We start from the raw sequence: 24,834 nt of genomic DNA on the forward strand, positions 1-24,834 counted from the left end.
CTTCTTGTCACTAGGCTTGAGCTCCCATTCTTTGGCTTTTTAAAATGGTGACCTTATATAGTATTTGTTGGTTTGTGAGCAGAGATGGAAAAATGGAAATGAGATAATAGACACTAAAAGAGGAAATAGATAATAGACACTTATTAAGTTAAAGAGAAGGCAGTATATAAGAAGGAGATGGTAAACATAATACCACTAAAGAAAAGGAACAGGGAAGAACTGGGAAAGTATGATTACATTGTGAATATTGTAATTAACATTATAAAAGAAAATGTGTTACAAATGATTGAATTAAAAATTGATGTGCTTTTATAAACTATCCCTCAAATAAAAATGAAAAAAAAAGTATGTCTGTTGTACTTTTAGAAAAATATCTGTGTAGGTTTTCCAGGTTGTAGTGATAGAAATGAAAAGAGGAGGGGAGGGGCTGAGTGCTAGAAAAAGAACAGGATAATTTTGTCCAGGAACAGAATTGGGTAATGAATGGTAGGCATTGTAGATTGCTGCTCCTTGTGGACAGACAGACAAGACTACTGCTCATTACCAAGGTCAAGGTTGAGAGATGTAGATCAGTAGGAGCTGCTCTTTTTTCCCCCCTCTAAATACCAGTGAGTGTACCCAAATGATTAATTAGAATAGGAGCGAGGGAATTTACAGTCTGTAAAAAGCAGCAACGGATTAAAAATGCACTGCTAGGAAGTAAATTCCAAAGCATAACAACCTTATATGGCAGAATAGAACAGCCTATAGGATTTCCAAGGCTATAAATCTTTAGCGAAACACTGTCTTCTCTTTCTCCAGCAGAACAGCTTGTAGGTTTGAACTGTCAGCCTTTGGACTAGCAACCAGATGCCTTAATCACACTCCTACCAGAGCTCTTTTAACAGGGGAATAGCAGACAAAAGACCAAGAAACATTATGCTGAGTGAGATAAGTCAGTCAAAAAAGGATAGATATTGTATAAGACCAGTATAACTAAAGAAAGATTATACATAGGGTAGCAGGATGAGAAAAGAGGGAGAGGAGAGTAAAAATTAACAAATAGACAACAATTATTAAGGTGGACAAAAGGAAAGGCACTATAGAAAAAGTGGGTATTGGAATTAATTTTCTAAAATAGGATGTGTAAGAATTATTACATGAAAAACTAATATGGTTTGTAAATGTTTACTCAAATCACAAAAAAGACAACAAACAAAAATCAAACATTTTAAGATAAAATCCAGAGAATGTTACCTAGGTCACCTTCTGCCACCCTCTCCCCCAGTAAACCTGAAAGCAACACCCTCAAAGCCCTTCTATTTGTAACTCACAAGTTTGTTCTCTCTGTGTTTGCTCCCATTCCTGTAGGTAACATTAATACTGAGTTTTACTCCAGAATTGACCCTGAACCCAGTGCCAGTGACAAAAAGGAAATACAACTGACAGCTAAGGAAGTAAAGGAGGATGGAGCCTCTGGGTTCAATCAGCCATCCCCACTGGACTCGCCTGGGAAAACTTTGCAGTCCAGAGGGGAGCAAATGACAGGAAAATATCTTCTAACAGAACAAGAAGGCAAGCAGCTTTAACCCAAGACCACCAGTAAGGTGATAAAGCGTCCTCCCTTCCCCCCTTTACATCTACTCCCCTGTTCAGCATGAAGAAGCCAAAGAGTCAGCATCCAGTTCCCAAATCAATAAGACAGTTGGTTTAATTACCATTGGAAAATGCTTGTCATTCCTCTGTAGCGTCTGGTCCCCACTGGACCCTCATCATTTCCTTCACCTGCTCCCCCCGCTGACCAAACTGTGCAGCTCTGCAACTGCATCCCTGCCCATCCTCACCCTTCTGCCCCTAACCCTTACCTCCTTGTACCCCCAATATGTTTTTCCCAATAAAAAAAAAGATTAAGGATAATAAAAAAAGAAGACAAAAAAAGATCATTAAACACTATTACTGATAACAAAAAAATATTTGGTAACCTTTATAATGAATTTTAAGATATTGGCTCCACATTTGAATACTTGATAATTAAATGTCATACTAACAAGTACTGAGAGCTAACTCTGTGATAAATGTTTGTTGTACACATGTCATTGAATTCTAACAACAGAGCTACACAATAGGTGTTGCTATTAGGTAGACACTGTGAATGCGCTCAGTCTCCCCTTTTGCTAAATGAGGGCGGGGTCTACCTCCAGGGCTAGCCTGTAGCTTAGGGATAATGTTGCAGAGTGCCTGGGCATAGATGACGCAAGCAAAGGAGGCTTGTATCGCTCTGCAAAGGTTGAGACAGTGCCAGCACTGTTGCAAGCAAATGTGAATGTGCATGTGTGTGTATTAGCTATTTCTCTGCTGTCAAGACTGATAGAATGTGCTACAAACAATTTGTCTCAGACAACCATTTGTAAGAGTGCAATACTTACAGATCAATAGCAAGGAAATAACAATAAAGGGGGGAAAGAGGCTACAAAAATAAGAGGACTGTGAACAATTTTAGCAGAAGTAATTTGCCAGAACTCAGTGAGAGAGAGCTGCTTTGGATAGGGACCATGGAGAAAGATGTGGCAATGTTTGGTTGAATATAGATTATTGAATTGAAATATTTTTAAATTTTTGACCTGAGATATTTTTTGTGGATGTATGTGTGCTATTGGGAAGGAGTCTATAGAGAAGAAGAGAGGAGAGGAGTACAAAATACAGGGATAGATGATGGCGAAAGAAGAAACTGGCTGGCTCAAGACAGTAGCATAAAAGAATTTTGATTTTTAAAACATGGTAATTTCTCTTAGTTTCATATTTTTTAAAAGTTATTGAATTAATTAAGCTTTAGTTAAAATGAAGAGTGACCTCTCTGTGATTAAAAACAGTTAATTCCCTAAATCTGGTGATCATTTTGAAATTTCCACATTTTGGTAGCTAGACCACCTTTGTGGGTTGGAGAAAGGAAAGGGAAGAAAGCTCCACAGTGACATCAGGGGTAGCAACTCTGCAGCGTTGAGCATCGCTGAGCCTTTCCTGTAGGTCCAGCATGGATATCAATAGTCAAGCATTCTTTCCCGCTAGGCTCAGATGTACTTCTGGCATCCTTCTCAAAGCAGCACTCTATACAGTAATTACTAGAGTTAGGATGTGAAGTGTACATATCATCCTGAGTAATAGACTAATTATCTACTTGGCTCAGAAGCAGAGTACACTGATTCTTATAACTATCTGAAATCCCCTTCCCCTGTAATTGCGATTTGAGTGAAACTTTACAAAGGAAATTGATTTTTCCATTCCATTATTCTTACATTTTTTCTATTATGCCATTAATTACAGTATCCACACTCTATCTATATTTTCCCCACTTCCTCCTTGGGATTCTCATTTTCACGAATCCTTCTATTCCACCATTTCCTGAGCAAGTGCTGCTCTTTTGGCTTTAGGTGGTTGATGATTTTAAGGAGTGAATACCTCTCTGACAGTTCCTGCTTGTCTTATAGGAGGCCTGCTTACTTTTTGGTTAAATGTTGAGTCATAGAGTCAATTTTATTCTAGATTCAAAGAGTGACTATGGGTCATAAACTGCGGGGTCCCACAACTCTCTATCAGATCAGTAAGTCTTACTGCATCTATGTTTTTGGATTATGTTCCATATTTTCATCCATTTTATCATAGATTTCCTAAAGTAATCCCTTTCAGAGTTGTCAGTAGTGGTAGCTGGGCAACATCAAGTTTTTCTGGTCTCAGTGTCAAGGCTTTCTGGTTGGATCAAGAATTTCCATGAGGAACAGTTAATGTGCTAGGTTGCTAAGTGAAAGCTTGGAAGTTCCAGTCCGCTCAGAAATGACTCAAAAGAAAGGTACAATGATGTACTTCTGGAAAGAATGCATCCACTGAAAAGGCTCTGAAGCAAAGTTCTACACTGACACACTGGAGAACCACTGCTTTTAGCTGGGCCAGACCACCAGCTTGTCCTTTCTGAGCCTGTATTTTTGCCACACTTTGGAGAGGTGGTCTTTAGACATCTTCCTAGTTAGAGTTGCTACATTTTGTATATTTTCATCTATTTCCAAACCTTGGACAAGTCTGACTCCTCTTTTGTGAAGAGGTGGGTTGTTTCTTGGCATTTCTAATTTGGATTCCACTATCTTCGCAATGATGTGCTATGCATCAGAAAGCTGGACAATGACTAGGGATGGTAGGAGAACTGATGCCTTTGAGCTATGGTGCTGGAGAAGAGTATTGAATATACCATGAACTGCTGGAGAACAGTCTTGTTCTGGAAAGGGTGAAACCAGGCTGCTCCTTGGAGGCAAGGATTCTGAAGTTCCATCTAACATAGTCTGGGCATGTTGCAAGGAGGGACCAGTCCTTGGAGAGGGACGTCATGCTTAGGAGGGTGGAGAGACAGTGCAAGAGAGGAAGACCCTGAATGAGATGGATTGATTCAATGACAAGGGTAATGGGATAGATATATCAGAGGTTGGCTCAGGATAGAGCAGGGTTCAGAGCTGTTGTACATAGGATCACTATGAGTCGCAAGAGACATAAAAATAACAAACAAATTGCTTCCTCTTGTGTTTGCTCATAGCAACTGTGCTCCACTATGTGGCCTAGACATTTGGGGTCTTAGTGAGCTCTTCTACTGCCTCTCATAGCCCTTGAAAGCTCACATTTTGTTCACTGTGCTATCTATATAGGACTTCTTTTTTTTAATTTAATTTTATTTTATTATTTCTTGTGCATGTACCATCAAATCAGATCTGACTGGTACAGAAGGAAATAGTCTCTCCTTCTCCAGCAGAGCATCTGGTGGATTCGAACCGTGCATTTCTGGGATTGCAGTGCAGCTTCTTGCCACTAGGCCACAGGACTTCTTTTAAGTAGGAGATTTCTTACTATAATTCCTGCCTTGCTGTCTTTCAGTTGAGTATGCTCCCTCAGGTGGGCCTGACAGATCCCTATTTTCCCTTTGGTCCTAATTATCCTATGATTAACTTCTTCCAAGAGATCTTATTTGCAATGACTAAATTGTTGATTATGCGGAATTATATCATTCTATCTCTAACTTCATTTCTGTCACCAAGTCCCTGTTTTCCAACAACTGATGTTTCTTCTCTGTTCCCAACTTTTGCATTCCAGTCACCCATTATTATTAAGCATCTTGATTGCATGATAGATTGATTTCTGACTGCAAAAGTTGGTAGAAATCTTTTTTTAAATTTTGGTAGAAATCTTCTATTTCCTTGTCTTTGGCTCTAGTTGTTGGTGAATATATTTGAATGATAGTGGTATTCACTGAACTTCCTTGTATGTGTATGGGTATTATCCTGTCACTCACAACATCGTATTTCCAGATGGATCTAGAAGTGACTTTTTAGACTATGAAATCAACCCCATTTTTCTTCTCCTTTTCGTCTCCTGAATAGTAGATCACATGATTGTCTGACTCAAAATATGCCAATATTTTCAATATTTCAATATTTTCATAGTATGCCAATATTTATGTGTTCCACTTCTTTCTTAACAATGTCCACTTTTCCTACATTCATGCTTCTCACATTCCATATTCCAATCTCTAGCGTCTGATTACAACTGTTCCTCTTCCTTTGTGTTTCTACATTTGAGGGCTCAGCCTCAGTTGCCATATCTGCTAGTCTAAGTGTGCTCTATAATACACAGGGTTTTTGAAGCCCTCCTGTTTTGGAAGAGGATGGTCAATCATTCTTCCTAGTCTATTTTAATTCAAATGCTCAGATTTAGAACAGTATCTGACAATCAAGCATTTTACAGAAAGGAACAGATGAAAGACATTGCCCAGTTATAGAAACAACCAACAGATTCAGTGTTGTCCCTGCCCTTGACACATGTGTCTAGACTCATCCCTTTCCTTTCTAACGCCAGGATCCCCTTCTACTCCTGTCTATGCCATTCAACACCTCTCTCCCCTTATCCAGACTCTGATATGATGGCTTATATCTCAAGCATTCTGGGCTTCTGTGATTCCAAATGCCTCATGCTGATGCCAATTTCTTATGCTGTGGCCAGTGTCTCTTGGTGTCAGAAGTCTTTCACCTGATGTTATGCATAGGAATCAGATCTATTATGTTTGTGGAAAGAATTGCTGGAGAAGCTCAAGACCAGCTGTGAAAACTAGGCCAGGTGCTAGTAGTGGCACAGACCATCAAATACTCAAATACAAGTTTAAGCTGAAGCTAAAGAAAATTAAATCCACAGAACCCAAAATTTGACCTTGAGTCTATCTCTCTCAAATTTAAAAACCATCACAGGAACAGGTAAGAGGCCTTGACGCTAATGAATGAAGACCAACTGAGCTGTGGGAGAACATAAAAAAAAATTATCCATAAAGAATGCAGAAGGTTATCACAAAGACAGGGGAGAAAGAAAAGACCAAGATGGATGTTAGACAAAACTCTGAATACCGCACTAGAGCACCGAGAAGCCAAAACAAAGGGAAGGAAACAAGACATTAAGGAGCTGAACAGAAAATTTCAGAAGGCAGCTCAGGAAGACAAAGTAAAATATTATAATGAAATGTGCGAAGAGCTAGAGTCAGAAAATCAAAAGGGCCAAACTTGCCTGGTATTTCTTAAGCTGAAGGAACTGAAGAACAAATTAAAGCCTTAAGGTACAATATTTAATGATGTTTTGGGCAGAATATTGAATGATCCATGAAGCATTAAAAGAAAATGGAAAGAGTATACAGAGTCATTGTACCAAAAGGAATTGGCAGACACAGAAGAATTTCATGAAACAACATATGAGCAAGAGCCTATGGTGATGAAGGAAGAAGTTCAAGCTGTTCTTAAAGAATTGGAAAAAAAACAAGGCCCCAGGAATTGATGACAGACCACCTGACATATTTCAATAAACGGACACTGCCCAGGATGTACTCACCAAGTTGTGCCAAAAAACCTAGGGGACAACCTGACTGGAAGAGATCAGTATTTGTTCCCATTCCCAAGAAAGGTGACCTGACAGAGTGTGGAAATTCTAGAGCGATATCATTAATATCACATGCAAGCAATATTCTGCTGAAAATGATCAGAAAAAGGACTAGAACTGCACATCAGCAGAGAACTACCAGAAGTGCAGGCTGAGCTTAGATGAGGCTGTGGTATTAGAGATATGATAGCTAATGTTATATGGATCTTGGCTGAAAGCAGAGAATACCAGAAGAATGTCTATTTGTGTTTCATTGACTATGCCAAGGCATTTATTCAACTGTGTGGATCATAACAAACTGTGACTAACTCTGAGAATAATGGGAATCCCAGAACATTTGATTGTATTTATGCAAAACCTATACTCAGATCAGGAGGCAGTCATCAGAACAGAGCAAAGAAACATTTCATGGTTTAAAATTAGGAAGGGTGTACACCAACCAAGGATGTGTCCTATCTCCATACCTATTCAATCTATATTCAGAACAGATTACCTGAGATGCTGGGCTCTATGAGGAGGAATGTGGCATCAGGATTGAAGGAAGAATCTCAACAATCTATCTGTGCTAGGCATATGACACAACCCTGCTTCCTGAAATTGAGGAGGACCTGAAGCACTTTCTGTAGAAAGTCAAGGACTACATCCTTAAATATAGATTGAAATTCAACATTAAGAAAGCAAAGATTCTCACAACTGGACTGATTGGCAGCATCGTGATAGATGGTGAAGTGACTGAGAATGTTAAGAGCTTCAGTTTTCTTGGCTCCACAATCAACTCTCTCAGTACCAGCAACCAGGAAATTAAGAGATTACTTGCATTGGGAAAGTCTGCTGTTTGCGACCTCTCCAGAGTACTGAAGAGCAATAATATCAGTTTGGAGACTAAGGTGTGGCCGATCCAGGCGATAGTCTTTGCAATTACTTCTTTTTTTTTCCCTTTCTGATTATTTATTTTTGCAAAGTCATGGGCGTTTATCATTGGGAGACAGACAATACAACTTCATACTTTTTATGCATCAATTACTTGTTTGCTATAGCTAATCACCTATTCCTTTTAGCTATTCCTTGTCTTCACCTATTCCACTGAATTGTTTGTTATATGTCCATTCTTTTCTTATTATCTCTCCTCAACCTCCACTCCAAGTTAATCTTATTTTTATAATAGTGGTTTTATGAAGTATTTCATCTTCCATGACTGAGATATTTCACTCAACATAATGTCCTTCCTTTCTTCTTCTTGTTTTTCTTTTTTGTATGTTCCTGTAGCATCTGTATGCCTCTGTCATAATAGCCATTGCTTGCTTAGCTGGTTGTCCCTCCATCTAGATAAGGGGGGGGGATACTATGAGGATCTTCTGACCCTAAGTAGCTCTTGATATGAGTTACTAGTTGACACCAACTCATGACAACCCTACGTGCATCAGAGTGGAACTGGGCCCCATAGGGTTTTTAATTACTCATTTTTAGAAGTACATCAACAGAAATTTTGAAGTTCTTCTTGTCCTTCAAACTTGATTAACTACTGTAAGAAAGTATTAACCATTTGCCCATTCAGATTCCTGCCCTGACTGGACTACAACAGAATTAGTTGGTTGAATTATAACAGAATAATTTGTATGCTGCCATAAAATTGATTTCAAACCATGAGGACCCCGTATATTACAATGTAGAACTCGGCTCCACCGAGCTTTCAATGTTATGACCTTCAGGAACTAGACCTCCAGATCTCTCTTTCAAGGAATCGCTGGGGGAGTGGAAAATGTTGACTTTCCAGTTAGTAATAATATAAAAACAACTAAACTCACTGCCATTGAGTCAGTTCCAACTCACAGAAACACTTCATCAGTTTTCCAAGGCTGTCAATATTTATGGGTGGAGATTGATTATCTTTCTTCTGAAGAGCGGCTGATAGACTAAAACAACTTACTTTTTGATTAGTAGTCCAGCATCTAACATACTATGCTATTAGAGCTCCTTCAGCTGGTAATTAGATTGTTTAATTGTTTTTCCCACCCAAGAATTCCTCTTGCAATAAAAACAAACAAAAAAACAAATCAAACCTGCTATCAATTATGACCAATGGTGACTCCAAGTGAAAATAAAACTGAGCTCTACTTGGTTTTCCTTGGCTATGACATTTTGAAAGCAGGTTTCCTAGACTTTTTTCATGGTGCTGCTAAATTGGTTCAAACCACTAATCTTTTATTAGTAGTGAAATACAAACTGTACCACCCAGAGACCTTTTTGGAACATAAAACCAAAACCCCACTGTTACCTAGTCAGTTCTGACTTATAGCAGCCGTCATTGGAAATCTGATGCTGTAATTTATTGTGGGAGGAGACTGTTTGTTTCCCACAGAACACATGGTTAATTTGCACCACTGACCTTTAGGTTAGTAGACTGGTCATTATGCGCAATGCCAACAAGGCTCCCAATGTCTTGGAACACAGTAGGTATTTAATAGTAAATTTTTAATAAATACATAAGTGAATGCTAAAACTAGTGTCTTCCTGGGATTTTTGTTTATTTGTGGTTGGGTTTTTTTTATATACAGTGTTAGTTGGTTGGTTTGTTTTTTCCTATTGCAAACATTTTGCCTGTTACTGTATTCTGAGAGGGCATTGTTTATTTTCTTTCACTGTACTTATATTATTTTTAACTTTCCTTTTCAGAAAAAAAATGAGAAGAGTGACATAAAAATATAGTACCCTTTATATGTGTGATGTGCAGTGAATGATCACTAACAGAAGGGAAGAAGAAATTACATCAGAACTGTAGTAAAACTTCACTAGCTCAGATGACAGAAATTTTGAATTTCTAATACTATGCACAAGGGTTCTCAATTCTTTATAGTGCAAATTACTTTTGTAAATAAGACTATTTGAAATATTTAAAACAAGCATGTCAAGAATGCTGATGAATATTTAGCTGTATGCTAAATAAATTAGTCGTTTTTATCCATTCACTAAATATCTGTCCTAAGAACCTCTGCTGACTTACAAAATATATTCCCTGATCTCTGTCAAGATGTGCAAGGTCCTCTACTCCCTGGCATGACTGACCTTGGGCAACTTTGTCTGAGACTATAGGGTACCTCTGAACTTGATGTTTGGAAGGCCTGTACTGGAGGCTGTTTCAATTCTGTGCCGTCACTACCTAGAGAACCCAGCTTTCCTTTCTTTAACAGTAAGCCATGATTTCTTTCTCTGGGCTTGATTTTCTCTGAAGCCCTGGGCTGGGCTGAGTATCCCATTACTCTTGACCCAAAGCCCCCCTGTGGGTGCTGCTCCCTGCTACAATTCTTAACTCCAAACACAACTCCCATCACAGATCAACACAGTATCAATTGAAATAGAATTGAATGAAACATTTCCATTTGACACATTCTATACAATAACTATGAACAAAGTCACATAAACATTATTTTGACAAAAATTGACATTTTACCTCATTGATGCATGAGATTACATACTATTATTATTATTGTTGCTGTTAGCTGCTGTAGAATTGTCTTGATGCATGTACAACAGAACATAATGATGCCTGATCCTGCATGCTCCTCATAGTCAGAGATGGATTGATCAATGAAGCCTTGTGATCTACAGGATTTTCACTGGCTCTTGTTTGGAAATAGATCACCAGACCTTTCTTCCACTGTACCACCAGTACTGTATTATCAACCCCATGGAGCGTCCATAAGAATTCAATGGAACAATACATGTATAAAATTCTAAACAAATCAACATACCTCTGGAAACTCTATGAACTTTGAGAAATAATGATAGTTATAGAAAGGCTTCAGGTCTTTTGTTCATAGGATCACTATGAGTCATGCTCAGCTCGGCTTGACGACAATCGACAACATTACTGAACTAGAATTATATTAATTATTCTGTATTTTCTAATAAGATTATTTTAGAATGTGAAGCATAGTCATAGTTTTGTGTGTAAGAGCATATTCTGTATCCTGTTATAATAGACATGACTTCAAACTGAACCCATTTACAATTCCATAAGTACGGTATTTTGTGCAAAACCAGTAAACAAGCAAAACCACACTGAAAAAAATTATAGGTATTATGTATCTTTAACTCACTATTATTTATACTTCTTATCTGATTGCTTACACTTCTTACTATCAAATGCTACAAATTCTGGTAAACTTTTTGGAACACCCTGTGTGGTGACAGTGAATGTATATGGAATGAAATAGAGGAAGGGATTTGGGAAAAGAAATTATCCTTCAGTTGTAGTAAATTACCTTCTTGGAATTTATAAGTTTCAGTAATATCTTGTATGTCATCTCCTCCAATTTGCTTGGTCACAATTAATTTCCCAGTATGGGTGGAATCCACGGCTTCAACAACATGAGTACCATCTTTTTTGGCTGTAATGTAAACAAGATCACTGTTGACCTGAAAACAGAAGAGGAGAAAATCATCACTGTTGAATGTCCCTTGTCACCCAAACTTTCAGCTGTCAATGGTGTCATTATTTAGATTTCTAACATGTGTATACTCCTTTCTTCAATGACTATTCTGAAGGGGAATCCACAGTTTTTGTTGTGTGCCATTGAGTCGGAACCAACTCACACTGACCCTCCAGCAGGTTTTAAGTAGCTGTGAATCAAACAGGAGGAGATTACCTATCTTTCTCCCACAGAGCAACAATGTACCTTCAAGTTGGCAGCACAACTCTTTACCACTAGGCCATCTAGCTTAGATTAATTAATAATAAAATTTTGAAAATAAAAACATATTGGTCTGGCAATTTTGGTTGTCAAAACATCAACCACTTCTTTCTCATCTTCTGTCTTGGAGAAGCCCACTTCCTAAGGCAGAGCTGGACATGTCATGCCCATTAATTGCTTTCCCAGATGTATTTTGAGCTATCAGTGATGAAGTGACCTACTTCTTCGAAGAAAAATGTCTGCTTGGTGAGTTCTGGGGAATATTTCCTATGTGAAAAGAGAGAAAAACACAGGCACGAGAGAGTCTTCCCTTTCCTGCCTACTTTCAGAAGTCATGTTAGGTGAAATGAGGCTTGGGGCCGTAACCTTGGCAGGAGGGTGCAGAGATGGTAGAACAGAAAAAGGTAGCAATTACTTGAGTGCTTGAAATGTTGATAAATGGCTAATCTAACTTTGGGATTATATGAAAAAAACCCCAAAACTAAGTCTTACTCTTTAAAAAATTTTAATTCTCTTACTTGCAGCCAAAAGCATTTTAATTGAAAATACAGTGGATCCTTAAATAACATGGTTCTAAAGTATGTGGGTCTACATGGACATAGTATATAACGGGGTGTTTTGGTTCCCTGACTCCCATCTTTGGAATCTATTTCTTCTTTGAAAAAACTCGTGGTTGCTGTGATGCTAAATATTGTAACACTGATGTGTCAAATGCAATAATGGTTACCCATGGCAGACAGAGTTTGGTGGAGCTCCCAGATTAAAACAAGCTTGGAAGGAGGAGTGGCATCCACTTCCCAAATAGCTTGCCTCTGGAAACTCTATGAGCTTGGAGAAATGAAGAAAGTTATACAAGTGTTCAGTTCTTTCATTCATAGGGTCGACTCAATGGCACTTAACAACAATAACAACAGCAACATATTTATTCTTTACTCAGAAACACTGGTCTAGTTTACAAATAGTGTATTAAATAAACTTCAGTTGATTTATATAATTGGTTTAACTTAACACTATAAATCTATCTATCCTGTGTACTTTATTTAAAAAAATATTTTATATTGGTTTGCTTACAAAGTTGTTATACATTGTGTTTCATACAATCATTCCCATTCAGTATGTTTTATAAAATTAATCATCATTGAACTGTTCCCACCTTTACCCTGTCTTTTCAGATCCCAGCTGGATCTTTCCCAATTCCTTTACCCACCCCGCCCTCCACCCACTAAATTATACAACCATATGATTTCCCCCTGTCCATTCTCACCTCTCTGCTCTTACTTTACCCCTCTTGGATCCTTACACATTTTACTAATTATCTTTCTATTTCTACAATAACAGTCTTACGCAGTATTAGTCCTTCCGAGATTGAGTTAGTTCACTCAGCATAATGCTCTCCAATCTCTCCCATGTTATGTAGTAATTTTCAAAATTGTTGCTCAGTATATAGTGTTTCAAGTAGATACTCAACACACAAGTTAATCATAACAGCAACAGACAAGAAAATCAAGTGTAAGAGGACCTGTGCAGTTTAAGCTGAAGTTTTTAGAATCAACTGTCAATTACTTGTGGACTTTTGACTGTGTGGAAGGTTGGTGCCCCTAACTCCTGCATTGTTCAAGGGTCAACTGTACTGTGACACTACTCACAATGACACTACTTGTTGATGCATTTAGTAAATATTTTTCAAGCCACTCTCTAATCCTCAGTTTCCTTTTCTTTTAAGTAGGATAATAATTTTTTTCTTCATTGGGTGGCTGGCAGAATTCGCTAAAATTATTTATCACTGTGTCTGGCATAAAGCAAATTATCAACAAATGTTAGCAAAGGTATTGTTACTATGGGGTTGATATCTTGACTTCTGTCTACCTCACTCAGCTAAAGAGGGGATCCTGTCTGAGCCATAGAAATACAACAGTGTACAACAATTTCAACGTATCAGATGGCCTAGTAGCAAAAATCTGTGCTGCATTCCAGAAGACATGTGGTTCAAGGGCACCAGTTGCTCTGTTAGAAGGATGAGCAATCTCCTCCCTGTGATTAGCTGTCTCTGAAAACCCTCTGGAGGGTCAGCTATGGGTCAATTCTAACTGTACCATACACAACAACAACTACAACAACAGTTTCTAGTGTACAGCACGCATGGAGATCATTAAAAGAGCCATTGTCTGTCTTGCTCAGTATAGGCCTAGCTTAGATAAACCCTTGGTAGAGCATGCAGACTCAACAGGGCATCTGGCTTCCCAAGAGGAAAGACAGGAACAAAGCTGAAAGTAGAAGCAGTTTTACTAGCAAAGATAAATTCCAGAGAGAGAAAAGGTTCACCCTTTTTTGAAAGGGAGGAGTGTAAAAGACCATAGGCTATGAGGGGTTTAAAGTACATTGCAGAGAGAGGAATGAGTTACCGTCAAATGCAAGGAAAGTAATGGAGAAGACTGTGTCACTAGGATCATGGGTTAATATGGCTGGCTTGTTCCCTTGTTTGGGCAATGTTTAGGGCTTGAATCTTTGGTTTGGACTAATGGATGATGTCACAGGAAGGTATACATTTGGTGGGCAGTTCTTACTCCGGTCTATTATTCTTGATGTCACTAGTTGCATGACAGGTCTCTAGAGCTCCTAAAACACTAGTTAGGTTGTATTAAAGACTAATTCTGGGGCAGTCTTTACTAACATATTAGAATTGTCAGGCATTTAGTTTCAATGTTTTCTGTTTCCTGGTTTGGGGTGAGTAGGGTCTGGTCTTAACCCCTTCTTCCGTTCTTTGTCCTCTATCAACACCTAACATGAGTTTAACCTGGTTTTAGCTACCTTGCTTGACCTTTACTTTTAACATGAATTTTTGCCTTCCTTACCTCATTGGAGGCTCATGTGGGAAGCAGCTGGATTATACAGGGTAGGTTCTCTTGTTTTAGTTAAAAGTTGGGTGGAAACGGTTTTATTTTATTTATTTATTTTTAAATTTTGTTTACAACCATGTGTGAGCTGACAGGATTTACTGAATTTAGATCACAATCAACTGTGGCCTGGTAGCCTCTTGTTTAAGTCAATCAGGACCTGGTGGGTGGGACTTTGTATTTAAAAGTCAGTCCCTGTTAATTGTGTTTGGGAAGAACATTCTTCTAAGTGATACAATATTAGTCTGTCAGTTTGTTATACTGAGATATCTTGGGTTGCTGTGATACTGAACACTGTGCCATTGGTGTGTCAAATTCCATAATGGTTATGTATGGTCCACAGTGTTTGTTAGAGCTCTCACGTGAAGACAGGCTAGGAAACAATTCTTTAATTGCTTTTAAGAAGCTTTAAACACTTCTTAAACAATGTGCCATTGGATATTATTGAACATTAGAGAAATGATCATAGTTAAAGAACAGGGTTCAGATCTTTTATGAGTTGTGCTTGACTCAACAGCATTTAAGAACATTTATCTCATTGGTATCTTTTCTCTCTGATCATTTCACTAGCTTCAGCTGTAATGATAATAGGGTATTATAATAGCACAGGTACACATTTTTCAAGGTGTTGGGTCTTGAATGGTGAACACACAGATTCAGTCACTGTTTAACAGAGTTTCCACTTAAGTGAATATTTAAAAGATAAGTCTAACTTTTTTAAAGATAGAGTAATGTTTGATGAAAGGAGTTTTGCATGTGTTATTAAGAAAAATTGTCACATAATGCTAATGAAACTGAGGGGACCTGAAGTGTTTGCTGCATACAGAAGGTCAAGGAACAGTCCTTCAATAGATTGAAGCTCAGGATCAAGAAGAAAAAGATTCTCACCACTGGGCCAAATGGCAGCAACATGATAGATGGGAAGAGACTGAGGTCGTTAATAACTACTGCTTGTTTGGCTCCACACTCAACATTCTTGGCACCAGCAGACAAATAATCAAAAGAGGAATTGTACTGGGAAAATCTGCTGTCAGAGACCTCTCCAGAGTACTGAGAAGTAGCAGTGTCAGGCTAGAGACTAAGGAGCCCCTGACCCAGGCCACTGTCCTTGCACTTACTTGCTAGGAATCAGAGAACTCGACAGTGATTAAGGATGACAGAAGAATTGATTCCTTTGAGTTGTAGTGCCAGAGAAGAGTCTTGAACACACATGGACCACCAAGAAAACAAATAGATCTTTCTTGGAGAGGGTGAAACTGTTTTTCCTTGGAGGTTAGGATTTTGAAGCTCCATTTCACATACTTTGGGACCAGTCCTTAGAGAAGGAAATCATGCGCAGAAGAGTGGAGGGACATTACAGGACAGGAAGACCATGGGTGGATGAATTGATACAACAACTGGGGCCATGGGAGGAGGTGTGTCAGAGTCAGTGAGACTGGCTCATAATAGGGCAGGCTTTGGAGCTGTTGTACATAGGATTGCTATGAGTTGCAGGCAACTCAACAGCACATAACAACACACAACAACAACAATGCTAATGAACACCCAAGGCTGAGGACCCTTGAAATATAGTACTAAGATACCGTGGAGTCCATGAGGCTATGGGCCGAGGAGATTGGACAGGAAGTAACATCCAAGTTGTGATGAGGCATTAGTTCATTAAAAATGCATGGAATGCAGGTGGAAGGACTGGCAGCAAGGGTTCACAGGAAGGCATTTGGGAGGACACTGGAACTTGCATTTGTTCTGATCTTGGATGTGTCATTTTAGAAAGTCAAAGTCACCCCTCTGAACTTTAGTTCCTACTCCTATAAATTAAAAGCAATTATACTTGTTCTGCTTATTTGATAGGAATGTTTTAGAGCTAAATAGGATATATGTAAAATGACTTTTTAAATCTCAATATTCAATAAAATGTAATGACCATTATTAGGGAGTGGGAAAATTATATGACATATACTCAAATTTTAAAGCTGAGGTTACAGAGAGTGCTTTTTCTCTTTCTCGCAGAATGTTCTGAATTTACATTAAGTTTGACCTCCACTAAGGAGAAAGTAATCAACCTTTACCTATAATGTTTGTGACTTTACGTTATTTAATGTAGACCTTACAACAACAGCCCTATTAAGTAAGTGTTATAATCCCTACTTTACAGATAAACACCATGACCTCAGTGAGGTCAAGCATATTGTTAGCCAGGGGCTGGTAAAGCAGAAACTCAAACCCCTGGCTGATTTCCTTCACATCACACTACCCGTACTCATCCCCTCTGCCTGACTTCAGTGGTGAGATAGCCCCACACTTGGGGCTTAGGTTTCTGAGGGGTGACAAGTGGTGACCCCACTTCTCAAGCAAAGTCCTCATGACTGGTAGAGTCTTCCTGCATGTGAAAATTTGACATGTGATATAAAAAATCAGAATAAAAAAAAAAAAAAATCAGAATAAGAGAAGATAGAACAGGCACCCAAAGAATACATGACATTTTAGGGGGGGAAATGTTTAAAATATTTAAATGACTAAAAATCTTGGCATTCCTCCTGGAGTAACTCAAAAGGCACAAAGAGCCACCTCTTCAACTTCCAAGCTATAGCAACGATAATGATAAATATTTTCATAACAACAAACTCTTCACATAGTTCATAATTTTCCTGGGAGACAAGGCTAAATAGGAAAGCACCTAAATCCTTTAATCCTCTTGAGAAAGGCCTAGAAAATTTTATAGGCTGAAATTTCAGGCAGTCCAACACCACAATCCCTTGCAGCTAAAAGAATGAAGAACCACATTGATGGGACGGTCTTAGTATATGTGTGTTAAGGATTGAGGTAGAAAAACATATTCTAATATTCCATCAAACTATTTTTTTTGTTGTACTGGTTATATCTTGATTACCCCTTTGAATCATCTCAGGGGCTTCACAAAATACCAATGAGGCCCCTATCCAAGACATATTGAATCACTGCAATAAAATAGTAGAACATGCTGGCTATACTGAAAATGATATTGAATTTTTCACATTAATGAATAATTCCAAGTCTGGATTTAATAATACGTTCCTTGCTGGGTTAGTAGAGTCCCTAGGGTGGTGGTTGGGGTGGTAGTGATACAAACTGTTCAAATTCTTGGTTGCTAGCCAAATAATTGGAGATTCAAGTCTAGCCAGAGGGAGATGCCTTAGAATAAAGACCTAGTGATTCACTTCCAAAATATCAACTATTGAAAATCCTATGAAAAACAGTTCCACTCTGACACGCACCAGATCACTACACTGTGGAGTACCACCTAGGAGGAAGCAACCCACAGCTGACCCTCCAGCAAGTTTTCAGAAACAATGAATCACATGGTGGAGATTTCCCATCCTTCTCTTGTGGTGCAGATGGTAGATTTGAGCCACATATCTTTGGGTTGGCAGCACAGCTTCTTCACCACTAGGATCGATACGCATCGGATTAAAATTGGCAACAACTGGTTTGTCTTTATTGGATTGGTGGCTAGAATAGGGCTACCTGCAGAAGACCTATATGTAAGTATTATTTCTTTTATATTTTTTGAATGCAAAGAAGTCTTAGCTATAGAGTACAATTGTTTTGGAAGGAGATAAAATTACGTAGATTCTCAGTATTCAACAGGGAATTTGGTGCCATTTTTGCTACAACACATCCGTGCCCTTTGATTTGACATAGGCCCTTCTTCTATGGCCTTGACAATAGTCCAGGCCCTGAGATACTCATTAAAGTTGGACAGGGGCAGCAAGCTAGAGGGCACCTCTCTGAAAACCTTCATTTGTGTGTGTCCATTGAATGTGAGTATTTGCCTGTCCTGGTTAGAGGCTACATCCTTCACCAATAATGGTGAAAAAGCACTTGTACGAATCTAGAATAGTGTCTGTTCAGGGGTGTTCATTTACTTCCAAAAAAGAGAGAACTACAGCTATCAGGAGATTGCCACTCTGGAGAGTATGTACGAGCACAGTGGGCAAGTACCTCCTCGGTGTAGGAAGCCATCCTGAGTACATGCAGCCGCCACCCCTGTCCATCTCTGGGACTGTGCCTACCTCTTAAATCAGCACCTGTAAATCAACACCTTGGGCATGCCCCTCCCTCTCTTTTGTAAACTGATAACCTAGGGCTGGGTTCCCTGGCAGCCTGGCCTACTCTGCTGCCAATTTATAGCAGAATTCATCAAATAAGTTTGGGCTTGATCAGGAATCTTTATCTTGCCCCAATCTCTCGTGTCCCTGCTCCTCTTTTAATCCGCACAGGTTCCACTCTAGAACACGTATGAACCCGCAGGTTGGTTTCAGCTGGCGGTTACACCTCAGGACGCATTCTCTGCAGGACAGTCATGCACCTGCTCCTGCACCAGCCTTGGCTCCAGCTTGCCTGTCAGTTGTACTGCCAGGAATTGGTGTATGCCACTGCTAATCATGCTCACAAGGGGCATGAACCTCATTTCACCAATGTGGCTGTCAGCACTTGAAGGTGCAACTCTGGCTCTGAGCTCTCTTAGACGCTGTTCCTAGCAGTATACTTTGTACCTGTAATCAACTGCTTGCTTGATTTATTTATTCATTCAATAAGTAGTAATTAGAGGTTACCATGTGTCAGGACTTGCTCACAATAATCAATATTTATCAGATCTAACTTCACAGAGCTTACATTCTAAAATGGGAAGATGGACAAACACTAAGGCATGGAAAGGGGTGAGGACAGGAAAGATAGCGATATTTTAGGTGAGGGATGGGTTAACAAGGGACATTTTGAGGAAATGCTCTGAATGGAGTGAGGTAAGAAATCATGCAACATGGGAGTGATGGAAAGCCTCCTAGAAAAAGGAAGTGTGCATACAAACACTCAAAGCGAAAACGTGTTAGATGTTTCAAGAAGAGCAATAAAGGCATATTTCTGGATGTAATGAGGAAAGAGAAGTGTAGGAAGGAATGTAAGAGTCAGATCACACAGAATCAAAGGAAGATAGATTTTCAGTTTTATGTTAAGATTAATGAGAATTCACTGGATAATTTGAGGTAATGGGGAATGGCATTTTTATTTACGCATTTAAGGAATAATTTGGCTTCTTAATTGAGAATAGACTAAAGAAGGGTAAGAGAGATGAGAGAGACATTTTTAGAGCTCAGTGCAGTGGGCTAGAGGGCAACAGTGGAGCTCAGAGAAGCGGTTGGATTGATGGCACTCTTTGGGCAAGATAAATGATGCAAGTTAAGGGAGAAGAACCAAGATCGCCCATAAGTTGCATTTGTTTTTGATTGAGTGGGTGAACTATTTTAGATCTGGACAGGATATACTCAAAACTACCAACCATCTCATAAGTAATGGTAAATAAACCACAGCTTTGTGTTAGGAAAGAAGCATTCACAAAGAAGCCTGCACAGGTTGCATACAATTGCTGGCCCAGAGCTGGACAGTGTGGCTCTGGAGCCATGAGTTACTGTGGAATCCATGGCACTGAGGAACTGGTTATTGCTACTGCAAAAATCATCTTAGTGGTAGGAGAGGGAAGGCGAGAGAATGTGTGTGCACTGCATGTGTGTGTGTATTTGCACATGTGTGTGCATGTTCACACACATGCACTGTTGTTGTTGTTATGTGCCGTCGAGTCGCTTGTGACTCATAGCGACCCTATGTACAACAGCCCTACACTCTGCTCTGTCCTGTGCCAATTGCACTGTCTCTGACACTCCCATCCCGATTATCCCAGTCACTGAATCAATCCACCTCATAGAGGGCCTTCCCCTCCTGCGCTGTCCCTCCACCCTCCCAAGCATGATGTCCTTTACCAAGGACCGGTCTCTCCTCACAACATGTCCAAAGTATGTGAGATGGAGCCTCAGAATCCTTGCCTCCAAGGAGCCACCTGGTTTAACCCTTTCCAGGACGAATCTGTTTGTTTTCCTAGCAGTCCATGATACTTTCAATACTCTTCTCCAGCACCACAGCTCAAAGGCATCAATTCTCCTTCTATCCTCCTTGGTCATTGTCCAACTCTCTGATGCATAACAAGTGATTGTGAAGACCATGGCCTGCATCAAATGCACCTTAGTCTCCAGAGAGACACCATTGCTCTTCAGTACTTTGGAGAGGTCCCTAACAGCAGACTTTCCCATGGCAATGCGCCTTTTAATTTCCTGGCTACTGGTGCCAAGAGTGTTGACTGTGGAGCCAAGCAAACTAAAGCTGTGTACAATATCAATCTCTTCACCATCCATCCTGATGCTGCCAATTGGTCTGGTGGTGAGAATCTTTGTCTTCTTGACATTGAGCCTATACTTGCAAATTTTTGTTTGTGCCCAGTACTTGCAAAGAATGCGTGCAACATTAGCGTGCATAAGTGTTTGTGTCCACACACATGCATATGCTTTTACATGTGTCACGCGGTCAGTGTAAGTATTTGTATATATGCATGTGTGTACATGCGTGAGTGTGCAGTGTGCAGTGGAGACACATGCATGTTTTTTCAGCATGCACTCACACACGCATGAACGTAGATGAGTGGTGAGTATGTGAATATGAACAATAGCCATTTTGTGAAGAAGTGAAGAAAAGTGACAGAGGCATTTAGAAGAAGCTAAAATAAAAGGGAGAGGACATCCCCTGAGTGTCTCACGAACATGGAACCTTAGGAACCAATCTAGACACTTAGAACTAGTCTGTATTCTCCTCTGTCTGTTCAAAAGTTCCAGGGCACCATGAGTTGGAGAGAAAAGGTAGATGGTTTTTGAGAACTAGTGGAACCTATCATAGGATGGAGACATGAGATGGGATGAAGCTAGATAATTAGGCTTAAGCTCTGAAAGAAATTTATAAATGAAAAGAGTGAATTCTCAGAAAAGAGGATGAATAGTGAAGGGATGGAAGATGCAAACACCTCATATTCCGACTTTGCTTACACTCAAGGGAACCATGGTCTTAGAAACCCAAAGAAAAAAAAATTAGTCAGTGAGCATACTGCTTGATCTGACCTGGAGATGAGTAAGAAATGAGTAAGACAGTGAACATGCTGAGATGCAAGGAAATTCAACTCCTACGGGACTGCTGATGTACGAGGGGTGGTGAATGGCACGCTAACACAGCAAGGAGGGGAGAGAGTGAGCACAGTCTAAAACCTGAGTCATGCAAATCTTCATTAAAGTTAAATGCTATCTCCCCCATGGGGCCCTACTTTAGGCCCCCTTGAGAAAAGACTTCTCACTTAGCTTTCAACAGCTCATACAGATCTTATAAATTGCTCAGCCCCAGCACTCAGCTGGCTCATCCTACACTGTCAGGCAGCTCCGTACAATGAAGAGGAAGAGTCAGAATCTGCAACCACCAATGGCATTCATAACACCCAGGTCTACACTTAATAAAAGCAAACAGCTTTTACATTAGCAGCTATTAAACAATCCACTCATGGAGGGAAAGTCTCCCTTTCTCTCTCTTAGCAGCAATAAAGCACAAAGAAAGCTTAAAACAAAACAACCCCCAGAACCCAAGCGTGGTGAATTTTAGACTGATTTTCCATTAAGAGGTTCTGGGAACACAGTAAGTGTCGAGATAGGAGCTCAGGATGTTTGCATAGATCTTCAAATTCCAACGTGAAATCAAGGCATTCAATTCCAGACACTGCATACCTATTCTTAGGAGGCTTCTCAAAACTCTAATGCTAGGTTCTGTGGAGAAACCCCCTTTCTTTGGTGTATTTGAAATCTGATTTTGCTATCTATATTTATGTATTTATTTTTTATTATTTCCTCGCCCGTACACTTGCCTCCTTCTGCCACTGTATTTACCTTTTCTTTAGCTGCAGCCTCTGTCTCTGGCATAGTTGACCCAACTTCACTGACTTTTTCATCTAACCCATGATCCAGAAGGCTGCCAGTAAGCTAGGCACTGGGTTGCATTCTTCAGCAGTGAAAATCCTGTGCTTACAAGGTTATGTCCACATTTCTCCCTGCCATGTCCCTTCAGCTGTCATCTCTGACATTTCTGGTTGCCTATCTGATGGTCCAGAGAGCTGCACACCTTGCAATTTCCAAAATGCACCAGTCATGTTCATCTGCCCAAAACATTTTCCTTTTTCAAAATGCTTTCAATCCCTTTGCCTCAATAACTAGTATGCATACTCTTCGTCTCTGTGCAGACACTAAGTTCTCCATAGGATGCTAGTTCAAAAGTTAGATCTATTCAAGTCCTCCTAAACGCATCTTAGAAGAAAGTTTCTTAAATCTGCTCTCAAAACTCCTGCCACTGAAAATCCTATGAAGCACACATAGTTCAACTCTGACACACATTCAAACTACTATCAGAATTAATTTAGTGTCAATTGGGATTTTTCCCCCCCATAGGCTTTATTTTCTATTACACAGTTATTTACCATTTATTAGCTAACTGTTTATGGGAAGGTAATTTAACTGCTCTATGCCTCAGTTTTCTTTTCTATAAAATGGAAAGAATTTTAGCACTCATTTTAATGGGCTGCTAAGAATATCAAATGGCAGGAATATTGACTACATGGCAGGAGCTCAGTAGAGGGTCGCTATCATTTTACTGTGTTTATGGGTTCAACTAGAGTCTTGTCTCTCTGCCTTTCACATATCTCTCCCCGTACCCTCTTAGTCTACTCCTTGAACCAGCATCTCTTACATTTAATTTGATGTTCAGAACTCATTTTGGAGTATTCTTTATTGCTGTCTCGTTTTCTAGCCTCTACCCTGCCTCCCCGATGATGGCAGGGAATTTTTAGTAATTTATCATACCAAGACCATTAATTTATCTGACCAAGACCATGATCTTAGTCTGTTTGGATTTTGTGTTACAGAGATTCTTGAGCTAGTTGCAGAGTGAATTCACGGGTTGTAGTTGTTGTGGACCATCATGTCAGAACTGACTCCAGGGGATGTTTTCAGAGGCAGTAAATTGCATGGGAGGAGAATTCCCATTCTTCTTCTGCAGAGCAGAAGATGGATTTGAACCATGTGCTTTTGGGATTACAGTGTATCTTCTTACTACTTGACCACCAGAGCCCCCATATTCAAGGGTACTCCACTAATTTTAATCAAATTATTTATTTAGTCATTTTATTTCTTAGTGGAAGATGATACTTGCTTATGGGTACAGAAACAGACCTAAAGTTATTAAATCATTGCTTTTGCAGAGAGGGGAAGGAGAAGAAAAATAATAGGTAAGAACTGAACTTAGAATCAAGAGCCTGGGTATTGGAATGACAGCTAGTTCATTTTGTAAACAAGGCACATACACCATGTACCTGAGAAATTTAGAAGGTAGCAAACCTGTGTCATATTCTTTCACATGTTAAGAGAGGAGGAAAACATCACTCTCCTTCTGCCTTTCACTCACCTCTGCAAAAACGAAGGGTGCGTCAAACTGGAAGCAAACATGGCCGTGCTTGATGGCTTGGACAGAGGCTGGGCCACACCGGTACATCCCTGTGACACACAGAGGAAGGACAGTGTTAAGTTAACATCACTGTTTCTACATGGACACAACACAATTCATAGCAACCGGGATGACTCTGCAGAGACAAATGTTTCAAAGCATCATCATTGATTTAACCTAAATTCTATCCATGCTGTAAAGGGCAGAGAGCCAAATTGTTTAAGGAAAAGTGTTTGGAAATGCTCCCTCCAAATAAAATAGGAAGTCATGAAAAAAAATATGAATCTTCTGTATCTATTATGTCACCAACAGACACATATTCAAGTGTATTTTGGACAAACTATTTACTTACATATAAGGTCGTTATGAGTCACCTGTGACTCGACAGCACTTAACAACAATAACATCAACATAGAGAGAGAGAGAGATCAGCTGGCCCAGTGGACAGAACATGATGCTACCAAGCCAAAGGGGGGTGACTTTTAATCTGCGGCCCTTGGGCCTGTCTTTCATTGTTTTTGATCAGACATTCCTCTAGGTCATATAGCCCTGGTGTACAAGTTGCTGTACAGCGGTCACTTGTGGTTGCTGTGAGGCTGAACACTGTGACACTGATGTGTCAAATGCATTAATGATTGGTTACCCAATGAGAACAGAGAGTGGGTTGGAGCTCCCCGACTAAAACAAGCTTGGTAGGAGGAATGGCATCCACTTCCATAATAGCTTGCTTCCGGAAACCCTATGAACCTGGAGAGAGGATGAAAGGCACCCAAGCGTTGAGGACTCTCCTTCATAGGGTCTCTATGAGTCGCCTGCGACTTGATGGCACTTAACAACAACAACAACAACAATCATCTTACCTAGGAGCCTTGCTGGCATAGTATATAATATATCACGCTGTTAACTAAAAGACCAACAGCTCAAAT

At 39.7% G+C, this 24,834-nt stretch overlaps 1 protein-coding gene across 1 annotated transcript in view; it reads right to left on the minus strand.

Annotated features, from left to right (window-relative positions):
* The window catches only part of F13A1 (coagulation factor XIII, A1 polypeptide), a 302,545-nt gene that overhangs the window by 55,138 nt on the left and 222,573 nt on the right, over positions 1 to 24,834 (minus strand). Inside the window, exons 9-10 of the mRNA XM_006888734.1 lie at positions 23,870 to 23,958; positions 11,193 to 11,346 (exon numbers count right to left, since the gene is read on the minus strand). Coding sequence (XP_006888796.1) covers positions 11,193 to 11,346; positions 23,870 to 23,958 — 243 coding nt within the window. The remainder of the gene's footprint in view (positions 1 to 11,192; positions 11,347 to 23,869; positions 23,959 to 24,834) is intronic.

The sequence above is a fragment of the Elephantulus edwardii genome, unplaced genomic scaffold (genome assembly GCF_000299155.1).
Source record: "Elephantulus edwardii isolate Elephantulus edwardi_28Jun2011 unplaced genomic scaffold, EleEdw1.0 scaffold00071, whole genome shotgun sequence".
In the NCBI taxonomy this organism is placed as follows: domain Eukaryota; kingdom Metazoa; phylum Chordata; class Mammalia; order Macroscelidea; family Macroscelididae; genus Elephantulus; species Elephantulus edwardii.